This window comes from Perna viridis, chromosome 15, assembly GCF_037379345.1.
Source record: "Perna viridis isolate PV_CMFRI_1.1 ecotype Kerala chromosome 15, ASM3737934v1, whole genome shotgun sequence".
Taxonomy (NCBI): Eukaryota; Metazoa; Mollusca; class Bivalvia; order Mytilida; family Mytilidae; genus Perna; species Perna viridis.
Genome location: NC_142459.1, coordinates 194,788 through 215,736, shown reverse-complemented (window position 1 = coordinate 215,736; position 20,949 = coordinate 194,788). Strand labels below are relative to the sequence as shown.

At 33.4% G+C, this 20,949-nt stretch overlaps 1 protein-coding gene across 12 annotated transcripts in view; it reads left to right on the top strand.

Annotated features, from left to right (window-relative positions):
• Positions 1-3,601: 3,601 nt before the first annotated feature.
• LOC148596443 (phosphatidylinositol 4-phosphate 5-kinase type-1 alpha-like) overlaps positions 3,602-20,949 on the top strand; it is a 52,996-nt gene continuing 35,648 nt past the window's right edge. For 9 of the 12 annotated variants that reach the window (XM_088564414.1, XM_088564411.1, XM_088564416.1 and 6 more), the window contains exons 1-9: positions 3,604-3,867; positions 5,870-5,910; positions 6,908-7,048; positions 10,860-10,990; positions 12,328-12,445; positions 13,731-13,883; positions 15,427-15,486; positions 16,814-17,053; positions 19,721-19,798. In XM_088564414.1, coding sequence (XP_088420540.1) covers positions 3,804-3,867; positions 5,870-5,910; positions 6,908-7,048; positions 10,860-10,990; positions 12,328-12,445; positions 13,731-13,883; positions 15,427-15,486; positions 16,814-17,053; positions 19,721-19,798 — 1,026 coding nt within the window. In that variant the 5' untranslated portion in view covers positions 3,604-3,803. Of the gene's footprint in view, positions 3,868-5,869; positions 5,911-6,907; positions 7,049-10,859; positions 10,991-12,327; positions 12,446-13,730; positions 13,884-15,426; positions 15,487-16,813; positions 17,054-19,720; positions 19,799-20,949 lie in introns of all 12 variants that reach the window. The other 3 variants (XM_088564419.1, XM_088564418.1, XM_088564413.1) reach the window with 1 other exon arrangement.

Genomic DNA, 20,949 nt, shown 5'->3' with positions numbered 1-20,949 from the left:
TTATAGCTTGACAACCCCAGCATGTAACACACCAGGGGTACCCCATCCCACCATCTGGGGCACACATCCCAGTTGCTCTGTGGGCAGAGCGTCTAACCCCCGGCTAGGGTTCTGAGCACTATTTCGTCGCCTTTTACGACAAGCTTAGTGCTGCAGCAGGCCTTTTCTTTTGACACCCGGACCTGCACGACATAAAAGGTCGAGGGCCACTGGTAATCCTCCATAGGTAGAATAAAGCATGTTGTGTAAGACGACAGGGGTCCATTAGGGGCCTGATGGGCGTATTTTATTAGAGACAGACAAGTAAGTCAACAATGAGAATAATGAATGCAAATGAAAGCCATATATCTTTTTCACTCTTCACTACTAATTAGCAAAACTTTTGATACTTCAAGAAGTTAGAGGCTAATTATTAATGCCTATTCTGGAAATTTCTTCATTTTTTTACCCGAGGTTGCCTTTATTGGTTTTTGATGATTGCCCAATGTCAGAGAACGGCTCATAAAACGGTCAAATGTGGTATGCGGCATGCCAAACCACTTTAGGTATTTCAAGACATTTTTGTTACCTTATACAACCTCAAAAAGAGCAGATCCAGTCGGCTATATGTCTTACACAGGAGTGTGAAACTTCGTACGGCACAGTTGGATTGTTTTCCTGAAAGCATTTCGTAAACAGGAGTGACTGCATTTAAATCTGCATCTACCAACAGATATCAAAGACTCCCATTACCCAATTTTTGTCCTAATGATGAATTAAAACACGACAGAGTATAAAAAGCCACCAATCCGCAGAATGTGTAACTGAAAACAGCCGCTCAAGTATGCACAGAAAATGGTCGACATGCCTGCTCACATATATCAGCACACTACTGATATTGTATTTTTGCTTGTTTCAACAATTACACACAGTACACAAACGAATTCGCTGTCTGTCAATTGTAAGTAATTTACATGTTAGTTCAACAATATTCCGTGGTAAATTTCAAAAGAAGTACCAAGTAATAAGAGGTTTCGGCATGGAAAGGAAACATTCCAATAGCTTAGAAAAAGCACAGTTGTTATGAACAGTATCAGCTCTATGCTTTAGTTGCACCAGTATAAAGCGATGATACTTTTTCTATTGGCTGGGCCTTTATTCGACAACTGGTGATTCCCTTATTGCGTAGCCAAGTATTTAAAAAAAAAAACTCAATTGAGATTGAAGAGTAATCAAGGGATCAGAAATTCTAGCGGAAATCAAAAGAATGTAATCCAGCGACAAAGACCAGACATGGAAAACAGGACATCACTACAAAAAAAATGTAAGGTGTCGTTTACTTGTATGAGTCCTGTAATAACTTTTGTGATGCCTAATTTGTTTGAAGGAATGTGATTGAATGGATCAAATTCGATAAGTAACATTATATATACATCACCTTTCCTGCCATGATAGTTGGAATTATTTTATCAGTTGATGCGCGGTTAGTTTCTATTGTGTTACAGTTTGGCATATAATAAAACAATGCCAATTTATTGACTTTGTATACGTTTCATGAAAAACAATCCGGAAGACAGCTCCACTTCTATTTATTTTAAAGACTTGTGATAAATATTAAGTCGCATCATTGATCTTCATTAAGTGAATAAATGGCTTAAATGAATTCGAAATAAGATTAAAAAAAAATATGAAAGTTCTAATAGGTTATTTTGATAAGAAATCTAAAGTAAGATAATGATTCTGAGCAGTATTAAAAGGGGGGTGACGTTGATTATTGATATTGTTTTGATCAAGATTTTCTCCTTTTTATGACAATGTTTTATCTATTAATGAATGAAATTATTCAACATCAAAAGTTTTAAAATATATTGAATTGAATCTCACTATAATTACAAGCTTTTCGACATATCTTTGATCTCGCAAGATTTTAAAGAAATTAGCCATGTGTTAGGTAGGTGCATTAAAAACCTTAACGGGAGGACTTTTTCCAGATTGGCGCTAGCCTATATCCGTTAGTGTTATTTTTTTTTTACCAAGGTTAAAATATTTTAACCCTGGTGAATGTCTTGTCGGCAATCTTCGAAAATAATGGCGAAAAATAATAAGATCAGACCTATCGATCTTCTTTGATTAAAAAAAACGTTGCCTTCACAGTTTCTGAAAGGAAAAACATTTCTGTACATTTTATAGGTGCATTTTGCTTCTTGTGATGTGAAGCCTAATCTCCATAATGATTTTTAAATATACCCTTATCTTGTGAAAACACTGGGATTTCCCATACTATTTATAGACCCTTCACTTCCGGTGACCACTACTGCACTGCAAGTCTGCTAACCCCACATGCCATTCTGAGGATTGTGAGCTGACATATGTAGAATCATGCTGATATATAGTCCTCTGCAGGTTAAAGTTAAGGTAAAGTCCAGAGAAGCCATTGAATATTGTGAAATTAGCATAGAAGCCTATGGAAAGTGGAATTAGTGGTTTTTAGCCTATAGGAAAGTTTTACGTGATGTCATCAGCTATTTTGCCACTGGGACGTCGTCGTCAATTTAAAATAATTACAACTTTTTTAATTGTTTTTAAGATAATAGAAAAATCATTTTGGTTCCCCATCCCTTAACTGCAAATATATAAAAAGAATATTTATATATGGAATTTCCATATTAACATTCAGTGATAAGGCTATGTAAAAATAGAATTGGAATAGAAACATGTATCACTGCATTTTTTTCAAGTAACAAAATTATTATCATTCAAAGACAAAATATGAATTATTTGATCTAATTGAGACTTTTAACAGAACCAAATTTGAATGTAAAATAAAGTTAAAAAGGCTTAACAGTTGGGATTGTTGTAATTGTTTATTTTGTTCATTGGACACTTTGTAATTTGTTGTCAGTTCACTTCAAAATGAGAAGTCTGTACGATGATAGGAGCATTATGAGTTGTTATTTTCATTTTACCGGTTTATTCTTGATTTTAATTGCCTGTGGATGTACTATTTATCTCTGATTTGTGATTTTGAGTTCGGTAATTTCATTTAATACCCTTATAAATGAGATGCAAATTAGACATAACTAATTAGATTGGCGAATCGGTATTTTTATATAATTTCTGAATCCGCCCGGGTTTAATTCCATTATAGGTTCTAGATAAAGACATCGTCTCTTCTTGCGAATTTCATATACATATCCAAATGATTTTTTTTCTCGAGTATAACTTTAAACGGTACAATAGATATCGAGTCCGGGAGTGTATATTAGATGTAAAATGAAGTCACTAAACAACACATGCAGGGGCAGATCTAGGATTTGAGTTAGGGGGGGGCGTTAATTTAATCGAAAATCAGGGGGTGAAACTTGTGGTGAATTTTTTTTCTTATCGATTTGGGGCGTACGCCCGGCACGCCAGTCCTTGGATCCGCGCCTGACATGTATTTGTATATGCATGTCTCTGATTCCTTGTACATTCAAATCATGTATTTCCCCCAGTAACTCTAAGTGGCCAAAGTATATTACATACAAATTATTTATTTTTATAGAGTAAATTTCAATGGCGAGGGTATATGTATTCCTAACCAGATCATTGTTTACGGAAGTGGTTTTAGCGCATGTGTATTACACACTTCCGGAATTGTCACCCCATAATCCAGATGACAGAAAATGGAAATTCATAATTTTAGAGACATACATGTCTGTTGTAATGGCTAGGAAGTGAACGTTTCGAATAGAAACTCACAATGGTTTAGTTGTTTAGTTCATGAAACAAGAACCTTTTCTGATTTCAAACTATTGTGAAGAAACGTTGTTAAACATCAAAGAATGGCGACAAGTGTCGACCAAAATATTCCTGTTCAGAATGATCAATATGACATCTTTAAAGAAGGTACTAAGTTTTTGTAATTGAACACGATATCTTATTCACATAGCTACAATAATGTAGTTCTGGTGATAATCTGTAGAAGCCCCACAGGACAGAATGTCACCAGAACTACATTATTGTGGAGCAGCCAGGCTGTGATTGTGAATTACTCCTACAACATACGAGGTTGGAATTCTGTTCCTCCATACCCCAATCTCTTACTTCTGAGCGCCTTATTGCATAATGCTCATTCCGAAGTTCCTTGAAATCGACTGAATTATTGTAAAATATTTACAATTTAAAACATGGTTTTTAAAATTTGCCAAACAAACATTAAATGCAGGTACAAACCCGATATTGATGCTTTTTTAGCCATAAGTATACAGAACCAAGTTGATAACATACCATAAACTACCAACAGATTGCCTTTACCAACTTCAAGTTTGTTTTGTCAAACATGTATTGTATTCGGTAAAATTAGTGACCTAATTCAAAATTGCTGGTCACTTCGACAACTGTCTTCATTACAAATGTTTTCTAGGCATTTAACATAAAAAATTAGGATATTTATCGCTTGATTTCCGGTATGTTAATTTTAAACTATTTTGAAACACATGTTTATCTAAATCATATTTGCGTTGGCTTTCAACATGTCAGGTGCTAGAGATAAGGATGGCATCAAGTCAGAAAATAGCTTGCCAGACAACCTCGAGCATTGCTGGAGTAGGCTGTGAATGTGGTTTGAAACTGATATAGAAACCATCTTAGACATTTCAAATTAATTCGTAATTGTAGGTTTCAGACACTGAAAAAAAGGAAAAAAGTATCTTGCCAGAGATATCAAATTATAAGCTATGGTGATTTTAAATTATAATGAGAAATAAAAAAATAGGCCTATTGTGACAAACAGAAATATATTGAAGTCTGGCCTTATGTCCTAATTGTAATATGTGAATGTGAAAAGTCAGCAAATTCCTGTCAAAACAAAGATACCTTGACATCATATGGCAGGACTCATGCTAGTGGGCGATTCGGGCAAAATAGTCACCCTGGAGTCACTCACTTCGCTCTCAGACGACAGCAAAAACAAAGTGAAGTCGCCCTCTCATTTTTAGACATCGCCCATGATCGGGACTGCATGCGGTCTTTTAGCGGTATTTTGACCAGAGTTATCTCTCTTCTTATATGAATTCAAAAAGAAATGGCGCCCATTCGAGAAAATAATTGTAAAAATTTTCGAAATCTATTGAATTATCAGTTACAAGCAAGTATTTTAATCATCTTTTTGTTTCAAACATTTAAGCATTTAAATAAGGATACAGAATGAACATTCTTCACTTCAGCTTACGATAATTCAGGTTTTACTGTTCACATTTGTTACGAAACGTGCACATTTGTTGTGCAGGTTATTTGGACTTAAGTTGAATTTATCTTAATTGATAATTTGGTAGAAAACCTGTAGCGTTTCTTTTGATCTTCATGTTTCATAACAGAACAATTAATTCTCCATTTCAACGGAACATTTCTTAAACTTGAGACGAGTTCATACTGACCGTTATGATATGTGCCAATAAAGTTTCAGTCTTGATTTGTTAGTAATAAAATTTTTACATGATTATTGATACTCTTGATCAACTTATATCAAGATATTTTGAACAAGAAATCATTATGCATTAAGTGGGATCAGAAAAAAAAAAAAAACAGAACAAAATGAAAATCCCAACAGAATGTCACTGTCAGAAATTTTCTATTCCAGTGCTGCTACAAAAGTCAAAATCAAAAGAACAATGCTTTGCTCAATCATATATTAATTTTGCTGTGATTAATTTATTAAGGGATAGAGGTATAGATTCGAAATTCAATTTCATGAATATATGATCTGAAAGAGAGTCACTTCTCACTGTTTTTCTCAAGTAGCTTTAGCCCTGATATGATGATACATCATGTATTTATGAATATGTTACCTGTTTTAGTCATTAAGAATTAAAGAAGTTTGATATAGAATGATGATAGTTTATTTTTGTAGGTACAGTTCCTAAACAAAGACCAAAACCTTCACCTTTAGAGGTAATGTGTCCTAAAGTTTTATTGACTACCAAGTAACGAAGTATTTTATTGGCTTAGTAAGATTATCAATTGAAAAGTAAAAATGGTACATTTTCTAAATTAGATTTCCAATATGGCTTTGAAATGTAGATTTCTGGATTTAACTATTATTTAAGTCGTGAATTTTTTATGCTAGTTAACTTATTGATATGATATATATGCAAGTCACTATGCACAGAAGTTCTTTGCTTTGAAATTATTATATACATTATACATGCATAAAATTTCCTTACATGATTTGATAAATTGCATATCAGGTAATTCATTCATTGGGATGGAGTGCCGTAATTCATTCATTGGGATGGAGTGCGGTAATTCATTCATTGGGATGGAGTGCCGTAATTCATTCATTGGGATGGAGTGCCAGCAAGTCAAATGTTATTTCAATACAAATAGCTCCTGATAATGTGATTGGTTGTTTTTCTTTTCGAGAGAACTGTTACTACTTTTATAACCAATGGAAATGATATTCAATTGCCAGACCAACGTGATGACACACAAAAACTGAACAGATATGGTGAAATGCAACAAATGCACTAAAAATAGTACACTACAAAAAAGGCATTTATTCCTGTAGGCCCATGCTATTGTAATTGTTATTTTATGATAAATATTGAGTAATAGTTACTTTTGATTCTGATATTGACAATATCTTGTGGATGTGTGCATGAGCACAAGTTGAGATATATGTTTTCTACATATTGTCAGTATCAAATTTAGAAGTAACTATATTATTCTGTTTATCAGTAATCACATTATTGTATATTTAATCATTTTAATGTACATTTAGTTTTTGGACTACTTTTGTTTCCCAAAAAAATTAAGTTCTGCAACTACATACTGTTGGTACACGACCTTATTTTCATTCAAATTTCTAAAGGAGATCTTGATGATGTCACAATCACTACCAATGTCTTGATGCATATTTTTCGATTATCGATTAATTTGTATTGAATAGCCTCAAGTAGTTCTACCACAACAGATCATGTCTGCTGGGACATTGCTTCGACCTCCAAGCGGAGTTCATGGAAAAGACAAAGAAAGAAAAATAGGACACAGACGGGTGGATCATAATACTGGCATGGTCACATATAAAAAGGTATGGAGACAGTTATAGGGTGGGAAAGTTATAGGGTAGGAGACAGTTATTGGGTGGGAAAGTTATAGGGTAAGAGACAGTTAAAGGGTAGGAGACAGTTATAGGGTGGGAAAGTTATAGGGTAGGAGACAGTTACAGGGTATGAGACAGTTATAGGGTAGGAGACAGTTACAGGGTAGGAGACAGTTATTGGGTGGGAAAGTTATAGGGTAAGAGACAGTTAAAGGGTAGGAGACAGTTATAGGGTGGGTCAGTTAAAGGGTAGGAGACAGTTATAGGGTGGGAAAGTTATAGGGTAGGAGACAGTTACAGGGTATGAGACAGTTATGGGAAAGTTATAGGGAAGGAGACAGTTATAGGGTAGGAAACAGTTATAGGGTGGGAAAGTTATAGGGTAGGAGACAGTTAAATGAATCAAACGGTATCACCAGTAAAGACCAGTGATTGGAAATGGAGGAGACCATTTACCACAGCCCAATTAAAATGGCCCATCAAAGTTAGAAATTATACTAATTTAAAGAATTACTGGCGACAAACTGAGTGTGGTAACAGAAATTACCACTCTCCCAATGTAAGATTATATCTTATCAATTTCTCTGTTAATACATGAGGCCATTCAAAAAATATCTTTGTTCTCAGGCCATTTTAAAAAAAATATACAGGTGGATGTCTTTTTTCGTTGTTGATTATTTTATTTTATTTTTTTTTGTCAGAAGCAAATAGATGATCTTTTCTGGGAAATATTTGATGATATATACTACTCCAGCTTATTAAAAATAATTATTATACAGTTGAGCAAATGGGCATGTGGAGGAAAATATGAGAATATGAGCTGTGGCATGATTGCCAATGAGACAGTCAGCCGCCAAATGCCGAGTAACAAACAATTAAACTTCTACAGGTCATGTGATGGGCTAAACCAATACCGTAAAGCCATGGATCACGCTGGGCTTTGTCAGTGTCACAATTTGCAATTTTTTATTTGATCTGGCAACAAAAATAACCAGTTGGTGATTTTCTTGGTGCCTGGGTTTGGTATATTAAGATTGACATGAAGTTTGTTAGCAATGGATATTCTCTTGAATTAAACAATTGTGTTGACATCTGGACAGGGTTAATTGACCCTAACCAATTTACGACTGAAGCTAATCAAAGTAATTAGTTCAGGTGACCGTGACTCACAATAGCCTTTTGGTAGGTGTCAGTCAGATGTAAATATATTATTGAGCCTACATACAAGCTTCACGGCCCTGTTATACCATATGATACATTCAGAAACAGATTTACCTTATAACAGAATAAATTAAATCCAATTAACAATGATTATCCCATCAGGAAGTGTCTAAAACACTTCGAAATGTAAGAATTGATAAAAGAAAATTGATGACATTTGTTTACACTTTTGTCATGTTTTTTTTTTGTTTTTTTGAGGGAAAATCGGTGAACAAATAGATGGGGATTCCCAAATTCTAATTAAGGAAATACTGAAGGCATTAAATTATAATATTCAGATAAAGAGAATAAGAGGTTATTAAAAAGGGACACAATTAATGGTCCATGGTAGTTTTCTAGAAATTTTATCACTTGAAAAAAGTTTGTTCAAAATTTATAAATAAAAAATAAAATTATATTTTAAGATAAACTTAATTAGACCACAAAGGACAAAGGTCAACATGTTTTAAAATTAGGGACTAAATGAGCACAGTAATATGAAGTCCTTGATAGAAATAAAACACCTGTATCTGGAGTAGTACATTAACTATGACCCGTTAAATAAATCAGTTTTCATGGTGCAGATGGATACACCATAACGATCCACGAGTTCATGATGACGACCATAAAACTTCTGTAGTGATGACTTCAATCTTGTAGCAACATAACCCTGTTCCAGAAGCCTATTTGTTAGAGTTCTAGCGTGAAACAAAAAGGCTGCGTAGTTTTGGCAAGCTCTGGCATAATGTATGATTTGTGATATGAGCAGTCCATACGCAGGTGCTGAAGGGATGTTGCCACAGATGAAAGGAAAGTTGACAATTCTGAATGAAAAGTCATCATGAATGAAAGGATTATTCTGATGAATTGACAAAGATAACTCATCACTGGACTTAATACTGTCATATTTAAAAAAAATTAGAAAAAAAATGTTGGCACCCATTTTGGCTCTAATTTCTGAAAATTTGTGAAAAAAATTGGCAGCTAGCAATTTTTCTGGCGACAAATTTTGAAAGCCAGAGCAGCCCCTGTAAAGCACGCTGTAATAGGCCCCCAAAATGATGGTGTGAAACAATAAGTTTAAAGTTGTGTACGAATCTCCATGGTATCAACATCTTCCTAGAGAAACAATTTTGCAAGATATAAGTGGCCATCTTTTTAATCTATTTCAAATAACTGCATCTGCTGTAGCATTTTTGTCAAGTGCTCTTATGATTGACAGGACAAATTTATAAAACTGAAAGCACATTTTCAGGACCAGACACACAAATTTTTTTGCCACAGAATAAAAATTGCTGACATAGGAGTATTTTTGAGATGCGTTGGTGCCTGAAAACCTACACTATATTTTTTTTATAGCCTCTATGTGGCAGAAGCTACTCATCAGCCCTTTTTAGCTCACTTGGCGTCCATTGTCGTTGTCTGTCATCGTCATTAACAATTTTTCAAAACTCTTCCTTTCTGACACTACATGACGAATTTGAACTAAACTTGGTATGATTGTTCCTTGGGGTATCCTGCATAGAACTGATTTGTTTTTTTTTGATCTGATGAAAAACATGGCTGCCATTACTAAAAATAGAACAGTCAGTAGTTTTTTGCATATATCTCCAAAACTGTTAGATTAAGCTAAATTCTGACCAGGTTAAAGCGTTCAGCATGATGAGATCTATCTTTGGTCAAATTTTGATATAATCTGTCAAGCCATGTTGGATTTATTGCCCTTTTTCAACGATTTTTGCTATTTTTTAATGTTATTTCTTTCAAAAATCTTCTCGGACACTACTTGACCAATTGAAACCAAACTTTCAATATCTTGAAAACTATTATAGATTAAAAGAAACGTTCAATGTTGAAAAGATCTTGTGATAAGTTCTACCAAAGACTTCTTTAGTCAAAATTGTTGGACAACTTCTTGTTTAATTTAATGCCTTTGAAAGGCAAAATTCAACAAGGTGAGTGATTCAGGCTCCTGGGAATCTCTTGTTGTTATTTTTTTTTAAATCTTCTCTTCTGACACTATTTGACCAATTGGAACCAAACTTGCTATGAATGTTTCTTAGGGTATCCTGCATAGAACTGATGTGGGGATTTTTAGATCTGTTGAAAAACATGGCTGTCGTTACTAAAAGTAGAACATAGTAAGACAGTAGCTTTTCGGATATATATATATTTCAAAACTGTTAGGTTTAGCCAAATTCTTTTAATAGCTGAAATGATCCATAGTATTAGGACTACAAAATTCTCTAGGGTTAAAAGTTGTCAGATGATTCCTTGTAAGAGTTATTGCCCTTGAAAAAGAAAAAATGACAGTTTTTTTTCAGTTTTCAGCTAATATCTTGAAAACTATGAAAGAAATTCTTCTTAAATTTTCTGCCCTTGAAAGACAAAATTCAACCAGGTGACCAATTCAGGCTCTTGGGAGCCTCTTTTTTTTATCATTATTTGCCATGAGTGTGAAATATGTCTCTCACATGAGAAGTATAGATCATCATTTATGTTAGTTAAACTGAACAATAATCCTGAGAAATCCTCTTTCACTTTTCTTCTACTTTCTATTTATACATGAAGAATACTACATGCTACTTTCTATTTGTAGAAACCAACATCAGAATTAATGGCTGCTATTCAGTTAGGTATTGGACAGAGTGTTGGTGGACTGTCATCCAAACCTGAGAGAGATGTTCTCATGCAAGATTTCGCTGTTGTAGAAAGTGTTTTCTTCCCATCGTGAGTCCACCAAAGTGTGACAGGAATGGCAACATAGAACTGGTTCAAATTACCTTAAAAAAACAAATATAAGCATACCATTGAACCTTTGGAACTGCTCATGTGGGAGATTCTTCCCCATTGACACTGTTTAATGTAGATCTTTATGTTAAAGCAAATTTTTCATGTAAAAAATAAATTTTTGAGTATTTTTCACAGAAAATATAGTGATTTTAACCAAAAATCTCCCACAAATCTTACTTTTATATGTTTCTAAATTTTTCATTAATTTTGTGAGACTGCCCCTCTTAATGTGGGAGGGCTTAATGTGGTTAATAACACAAAAAAAATCTATATTCTACTTACATAGCTTGAAGTGGTATTGTCTTGGGTGCTGTGTGAATCATACAAGTCTTTCAAAGATATCTTAATTTCTTTTTAAATGTCAGCATTTTGAGGTAAAAGTTACATGAAATGTGTTGCAAGTTATTGTCAAAGGGAAATAACTCACTTTTCCATATTCCATTATAACTTTGAACTCGCTGATCTGCATCCTCTGTGACTTCTTAGATGAATGAACTGTTAATTTGTCTTCAGTACTATGTGCCCACATTGTCAAATTTGTGTGTTTTGACCGACATGTGTTTATTATAGAACATATCATTATTATTTAATTAGTGAACTGTGAAAGCATGAAATTTGTTTGAAAGAATATGAAAAAAAGTGATAAATTCACTACACACTTTATGATTAGCAAGTTAATGAATTTTGCAAAAGTATTGATATATTTTTATGTGATGAAACAATTGTGGATAGACAGAATTTATCGCCCTCTAAAATTGGAGGTCTGTTTATTTCTTCTTTAAGAAAAGGTAATATTTTGAACCTCAGACTGTCAAATCAGTGACTAATAATATACAATTACGGCCCTCTAAGACGGTGAAAACCAAAATTGTCAACCCAAACTAGACTATGGTTGTTTCCTTGAGGGCTTTAGCCCAAGGGGAATAACCTTAGTGAGGTTAACAGTTTCGGATATTCACTGAATTAGAATGCCATTATTGTTTTATTATACCAAACAAACAAAGGACTGACAAAAAATGCATGGTTTCAAATGTGCCATCCATTAAATAATGTTTGGTTTGCTGTTTATTGATTGATTCATCGGTGAATAATAGGGTTATTCAATGATGGCAAGAATTTTTATGGTTATTCAACCTTTCTTGTGATTAAAACAAAAAATATCCAAATCAATCTATGTCACATGATTATATTTCATCAAATAGAATTAATTCTTTATTATGTAAGGTATAAATAATATTCTTTGTTGAACTTTTTTTCTCTCTTTTGTTTTGTAGAGAAGGCAGTAATTTGACCCCAGCCCATCATCTTAGTGATTTTCGATTTAAGACATATGCACCAGTTGCATTTCGTTACTTTCGTGAATTATTTGGCATTCAGCCAGATGACTTTTTGGTTAGTATTGTAATACTGTTTTATAGTACAGTCAAACCTCGATAGCTCAAACTCCAAGGGACCATTGAAATGTGTTCAAGTTGTCGGGAGTTCGAGAAATTGAAGTTTGTATATTTCCGTATTTTTTTCGTTGCCGGTCCGAGTCCGACTTTATCGTTAGAAATTGCTTACTTCTTACTAAGTTGTGTTAGTTCGTGGATCCTTTTTATTTGCTTTCGGAAGATGTATGTTGATTTGTGGACATTAAAAATGCTGTGTACACTTTAAAAACGTTCAGAGTTTGAGTTCCTTGGTCAATGATTTGTCTTTATCTGATTTTCTTTCATGCTTTCATCATACTGACTTCGGGACATTCTCAAACTTCAATCAATACTATGTTAAGATCAAAACTACCTAATTAGTGATGACTTAAGTTTTACCTGCAATTAACTAAAATGACACTGACTAATGATAGGCGTTTCAGTCTTTCACACCTTTTATTATCCAAGCTGACAAAATAGCTGACAAGTTCGAGTTAGTGAGGGTTATTCTTTAAGATTTATTACCGAACTAGTCAGTTCGAGTGTTCGGGAAATCGAAGTTCGAGAAATCCATGGTTATTTATATTGATAATATAGGAGAAATTTTGGTACTTTGAATTGTGTTCGAGAAATTCCGGGTGTTCAAGCCATCCGAGTTCAAGCAAGTGAAGTTTTTTACATTTTCTTATGGAACTGTCTGGATTTGGCATTGTGATTTTTAGATAGGGCCTAATCTAGACATCAATGACAAGGAAAAGTTTCATTAAATTTTTGTCCAGTGGTAAATACAAGCTGGTAGCTCAGACCATATTTGTCCAAGGGTAACATACAAGCTGGTAGCTCAGAACATATTTGTACAGCGGTAAACACAAGCTGGTAGCTCAGACCATATTGGACGATTACTGATTTTTATCCCTTTTGTTTGTGTAGTCTATTACACACAAAAACTTCTCCCTGACAACTCAGAGAAGTGAGCACAATGAAGAAAAATTATTCGCTCATTTTTCCATCTAGATTAGGCCTTGTAGAGACATAGTTTAGAATCTCACTTTACAGACAATTTACACAATTACACAGACATCAAACAGATATACAAAATAACAGATATACAAGATATACAGGAAATATGCATTTGCTTTGATTAGAGTCAAATTTGTATATCAATATTTTTCAAGTTTTGTCCTCGCTATGTTATTGTCTTTATACTACCACAAAAAGTTTTAAAAAATACATTTAAGCTTGAGGATATATTTGTACTATTTCAGTTATCACTGTGTGATGAAGGACTAAAAGAACTTTCTAACCCTGGGGCAAGTGGAAGTATTTTCTATTTAACTAATGATGATGAATTTATAATAAAAACAGTCCAACATAAAGAGGCTGACTTTCTCCAGAAATTATTACCAGGATATTATATGGTAAGTACTACTCATAACTACTTATATATATAAATTACTTTTTGACACTGACAATATTATTTGGAACATCAAGCCCAAGTAGAGATGTTCAGTATCAAAATCAAAAAGTATTATTATTTTTATTGGTAATAATTGCATTTTTGATCATTTTAATATACTTTAAGCAAAAAATCTAGTAATGCGACTACAAACTGTTGGCACATGACATTATTTTCATTCAAAACTCTAAAGAAGGTCTACTGACTTCACAATTAGTCCCAACGTTTTGACAAACATTTTCAAATGTCTTGTCATAAACATGAGTTAGACAGATATCTGGTAACAATATCAAAAGAAAAAGTACAGATAATCGATAATATACCCCCACTCGAGCGAGTGGTATATTGGAATTACATTGTTTGTCTGCCCACAATTATCTCGGCTCCCAAGGTTTCGCCAATATCTTTCAATTGCTGAAATATCCTTATTATAAGACCTACAAATGTCTCCAAGGGATCAAATTTGTCAGACAACACTGTGAAAAGGGTATTGCCCTTGAGAGGTGATAAAGGTTTTTTTTTTTACAGTTTTCAGCCTACATCTTGAAAACTATGATAGGTAGAATGAAACTTTCAATTCCTGAAATGATTCTTATTATAAGGCCTACAGAAGTCTCCGGGGATTAAAGTTGTCAGACGACTCCATATAAAAGTTCTTGTCCTTGAAAGGCAAAAATTACGTTTTTTGCAATTTGCAGTCAATATCTTGAAAACTGTAATAGATAGAATGAAACTTTCCATTGATAATGATCCTCATGATAAGCCCTACCAAAGTCTTCATGGAGTCAAAATTGTCGGACAACTTCTTGTTAGAGTTAATGCCCTTGAAAGGCAAAAGTTTAACCAAGTGAGTGATTCAGGCTCCTGGGAGCCTCTTGTTGATGATTCTTGAAGGCTGGAGAGTTTTTTTTACAATTAAATCTCAGGTATATTTGCTATTTGGACTGTCTGGAAAACATGCTTGCATAACAGTGAAAAATGTGCTTTATTCACATGCAATGTACATTTAAGTTTCAATAAATGTCTTTACACAGTGCTGTAAATAACAGATGATACTGAAATATCTTATGTCAGATGCAAATACTACTTCAAAATAAAAACCATTAAAATGGTCCTCATTTTCTCAGGTGAAAGTGACTTAAGTTTTCAAAATCCTCAAAAAAAAAGAAACTGAATATGGGGGAGGTTACACACTTGAATACAAGCAATTCAAAGTCAGGTCCAGCAGTGAGTCATGGTAATATTAATAAAGATTGATCTTGTACTTCATAGAGCCTCATTATGATGTCAACTTGAATTTGATGAAATTTAACAAAACTTCTCCAAGTTATCCATTGACATGTACATACATGTACATGTATTTTAAAATAAAAATCAATTTCTATTTATTAAAGAAATGGCTTTGTTTATTGTCAATTTTTCACTCAATATGAAATTTATGAAGTACTACAACAATTAACTCTTCAGGCTTCTGTTGCTGTTACTCTAGTACTTTTCTATTACAGAATTTAAACCAGAATCCATGTACATTGTTACCAAAGTTTTATGGTCTCTATTGTTATCAGGTAAGTGGTTGTGTAGTATATTGTTATCAGGTAAATGGTTGTGTAGTGTATTGTTATCAGATGAATTGTTATTTAGGTTATTGTTATCAGATGACTGGTTGTATAGTGTATTGTTATCAGGTTAACGGTTGTGTAGTGTTTTTTTACCAGGTGAACGGTTGTGTAGTGTATTGTTATTAGGTAAATGGCTTTGTAGTGTATTGTATTTTTACATGTATTTTAATCTGTGAATTTCTGGTCTTCCATTAGTTCTGTCTTCAGGAATGCAATATTCATTGTCAAAATGCATCAACATTCAAGATTAATTTTTGGTTACATCATAAGTGAAATATTTATCATATTCAAAAAATGTATGTTGGATAATTTGTACCCTCTGTTCATTTGCAACCCCAAAACTGCAACTACTCTTTAAAGGAGAAGACTATGTTAATGTGCAAGTCATAAATATCAAAACTAATCTTTTAAATGTTCTTGAAAATTAAATTGAAACAAAATAATTTCCTTTTCTTAATAACTAATTATTCACGATTTATAATTATGGAATTTGAATTTTGCGCCTATGGGCGCCACCATGATGGGTTGAGCTGTGACGTCACAAAGTTGGTTTGTAAAGTGAAAGTAAATTGATTACGATATCTGAAGAAATAGCAAATTTGGTACTTTTCCTCTATAATTTAAATCTAAAATAAACAGAAGAAAAGATTGAGGCACAACATGTAAGCAAATGTCAGACAGCATTGACAAACAACAGGATTTTCAGCAAGAAGACTAGCATCTCAGAGGAAATTCTAATGGCTACTTCCAAAGAATGTTTGTGTTGCTGCTCAAAAAACTTATTTCTCTAAAAAAAAATATTTCTCTTTTATCATTTCGTGCAATCGTAAGCTTGACAAGACAACATGTTTTGGTGGTGAGATAAACAGGATCGTAGAAATATTTATGGAATATTCTTTGTTTTCATATTATGTTTAGTACTTGTATCAGTATCAAACCGACTTTGTGACGTCACGAGCCAATTGTAAGCTATCAGTAAAAATCAGTTAAGTCTGTTTATGATCTTCCATCAGATAGAAGAGTTCTGCAAGATGGCTATCTTCAAATATTTCAAAGATTTCAAACTGCGTAGCCTTGAGCATATTATAAAAACGTATTTTGCATTAAAGGTTATTTATTTATGTTTACGTGGGTATGATTTATCATAAGAGGCTAACTTAATGCAAAGGTGGACTTCCCCTTTAATTGAATTTTATCAGTACATTAGATTTATTTTGAGACTGGTTTTATTTTTGTTTCTGTTTATTTCAATGTAAACTTACTTTTATTTCAGTGTGGTGGAAAAAATATTCGTTTTGTTGTGATGAACAATTTGCTTCCAACTTCAGTGAAAATGCATGAAAAATATGACTTGAAAGGAAGCACTTATAAACGGAAAGCATCAAAACATGAACGTGAAAAATCCTCTCCAGTTTTTAAAGATTTGGATTTCTTAAATAGTCATGCTGAAGGAATATATTTAGAAAAAGACAAATATGATGCTCTTCTCAAGACATTGATACGAGATTGTAGGGTAAGTCATCAAGACATAGATATGAGGTTGTTGGGTAAGTCATCAAGTCATAGATATGAGATTGTAGGGTAAGTCATCAAGTCATAGATATGAGATTGTAGGGTAAGTCATCAAGACATGCCTGAAACTGGAGGCTTACAACATTTTATTGTCTTTGAGTGTGATTGTAACTTTCATTTTGTGTTAGTTATATCAGAAATGCAGACAAATCTTTCAATCTTTTAAAAAGGGGCACAAAAAAAATTTGCAGTGGTATATTGACATGGCACTGTTGTCAGTTACATCTCTGACATTGTCTGTAGATACTTGGTTTTGCGTGATAATTTGAGTATTGGTTGATCTTTATAAAATTTTATAATAAGGTTCCAAACCACTAAAGGAAGTTTGTTATTGATTTTAAGGGTTATGGTCCCTACTGTTTCAGAATTAGGGGCCTAAAAGGGACCTAGAACAAGCATTCCACAGGGGCTGCTCCGGCTTTCAGAGTCCCTAATTTTAAAACATGTCCATTGTTGACCTTTGTTCTTTGTGGTGTAATTAAGTTTATCTTAAAATATAATTTTGTTTTTCATTTATAAATTTTCAACACACTTAATTCTTTTATCAAATGATAAAATTTCTAGCAAACAATCGTTGGCCATTAATTTTGTCCCTTTTCAATTATCTTGAATTCCATTTATCTGATATAATTAGAATTTGGGAATCCTCATATATTTGTATACCGATTTTCACATGACAAAAGTGTAAACAAATGTCATCCATTTTCTTTTATCAATTCTTACATTTCGAAGTGTTTTAGACACTTCCTGATGAGATAATAATTGTTAATTGGATTTAATTTATTCTGTTATAAGGTAAATCTGTTTCTGAATGTATCATATGGTTTAATAGGGCTGTGAAGTTTGTATGTAGCCACGTGCCCATAAGCCATGATTGTGTTTACCTTTGACCAGATGATAAGAGTTTTGATTGGCTCAATAATATATTTTACATCTAATTGACACCTCCCAGGAGGATATTGTGAGTCATGGTCAACTGGTCTAATTACTTTTGATTGGCTTCAGTAGTAAATTGGTCATGGTCAATTTACTTTAACCAGGTGTCAACATAATTGTTTAATTGGAGAGAATATCTGTTGCTTGTTATTTTTGTCTCTAGATCAAATAAAAAATGGCAAATTGCGACATTGGCAAAGCCTAGCGTGATCCCTGATTCCATATAACTCCAGTAAAAGCATAGGAATGTCTATATTATTGTTCCTCATTACTCTGTACAACAATGGGCAGGCTTGGATTGTTTTTAGGGGTAAAGACTTGAACTTTCCAGTAATTAGGGCCAAGAAGGGGGCCAGAAACATGTATTTTCCTTTTGTCTGTATAATAACTTGAGTATAAGGCAAAAAGATCTGATATAAATTATACTAAAAGGTGCCACACCACAAAAAGGAATACTTGGATTGATTTCTGCGGTTGTGACTTGAGCCAGGTAGAAACAAAGAGTCAGAAACAACTTAATTTTTTCTGATTTATGGTTGATTACTTGAGTGAAAGGAAATGGATTGCTTTGACATTGTACCACAAAGTGCCATATCTCCACAGGAGGTTTGGGATTGAATTTGTAGGTTTTGTTAAGAATTGATAAAAGGAAATGGATGACATAATAAGCAGAGGACGCTTACCCTAGCGGTGCACCTGGGCCATGCTCCCAGTTTTTAGTGGAGTCTGAGTTGCTCATTTGCTTTTGTTACTTTGTATGTATGATTTTAGTTACTTTATGTTCTTTGTTGTGTATGTCTGTTTTCCATGTCTGGTCTTAGTCCCTGGGTTGCATTCTTTTGATTATCGCTATAAACTTGGTTCCCATGATTACTCTTTGACTGGAAAAATATAGGAATAAGGGCCAAAAAGTGACAATTTTGGTTCTGGTCAAGTTGTTATACTGTGTATAATGTCTAATCTTAATCAAAATTCAAAGGTGTCCATACATGCCCCAACTGTTCAAGATTTGACCTCTACGGTTATATCAAGCTGTGCTCGGTGAAGCATTTATTATATTTTATTAACCCACAAACTCATTAACTTAAGTATCCAATGATATGTATCACTTCAACCTCTAAAATTGATACCCGCAAAAAATTTAAACAACAGCAATATAGATATAGGATGTCTTGTAACTACTTTATATCAACTTTAAGGAGGTAGACACAACTCTTACAAATCATTGGAACGTTTGTATTCACCATGTTACATCAATTGCATGTAAGCATCGAAGTAACTTAAACTGATTTCATCCTGTTTCAAAGGAAAGCTTGAAAGGCTTTTGTGAAATTGAATATGATACAAACATATCAGAGATTTATGGCCCTTACTGTAGTACTGAGTTTCTTATTCTTAAGCTAAACATGTACAACTTTCTGTAAAATTACTTTTGTTCATGGGTTACCAATTTTTGTGGTTTTCATGGGTAGGCTAAACAAAATTTTGTTCTCAACGAAAAAAAAATTTCTGTTGATATGAATACTGCAAACTTCAAAACGACAAACTCAAGAATCCATGAACTTGAGTTTCTTGCCTAATCCATGAAAATTGGTTAAAGTACTTTCACAGTATGCCACTTGTCAGTCTCAACCTTATAATGTCATTAATTTTTGTATTTATTTGGTAACAGGTACTGGAAAGCTTTAAGATAATGGATTATAGTATGCTAGTTGGTATATATAACTTAGATATAGCTGAAAGAGAAAGGGTAAATATAATAATGAGTTCAAATCGGGTAGATATTGTCTTATACTACATTGTATACCTGTCAGAGAATGACTCTCTAATCTTCTGTAAAATAACTCCCAAGATATCTAGATGTTATTTAAGAAATAAATCACAGAAACTCCATTTTATCACTGTTTAAACACAGACTGGCCATTTATGTTACATTGTTTTAAATAACAACATAAATGGCCAGCCCATGGTAAAACAATTGTCAAATAGAGTTTCTGTAATTTTTTTCAGTTCTAATAGGACTAGTTTCTTCATATTTTTGAATAGACCAGGGTTTTAGCTAGGATTTTGAAGGCTTTAGTCAATTTTACATAAAGCACGAACAGCATATTATATAAGAATATGTGTGTTACGTAATAAAATGAAATGGTTACTATTGGAAAAATAGATTTTTACATCATGTCAAAGCTTAGACGCATTCAGTCTAAAAACAGCTACTATTTGACAAAAGCTACTGTTATGGTATGACCGGACACTCAACTATTAGGAGAAAATCCTCCTGTCCTTTTGCCAAACACCACACCTCAAACTCCTCAAATCAGAAGGATGGAGACAGATCTTTAGAAGAGAATTGACTGATGAAATCTTGAGCCTGTTCCTAAGATACGTCTTGATCAGATTGTACCTACTAAATCCCCTCTCGGTCGTCAGAAGATAAAGTAGAAACTAGACAGATAGAAAGGAGCTTGTCCACATTGTCATAGTCAACTGTAGAATTTTGAACTCTGTAAGCAGTTGCTCTGTGATGTATTACTGCTAAGTGGTAATTTTTAGTAACCTTTGACCCCGGACCATGAGTCGAATATTGAAAAAGTTGGTAATCTTTGTGATTTTGTTTTAAGAAGAAAAGAGCAGCAACATCACAATCAATTTGATGTAACATTTTCATTGTAACCAGAGAACAATGGAAAAACAGTAAAATTTATTGTAGTTGTAAAACTTTTTCTGACAGTTGGTATAGTTTCGCTTTTTACGCTTTGACCTTAAATATACTTTTCCATGGAAATGCAAGTCACCTGATCGCCATTCTGTTTCCTGATCGGCAAAATACTGATAACTTTGTGGCATTCGAGAAAACTGTATCGAAAATTGACATTTCATGCTATGTGTTATTTCCTGAAT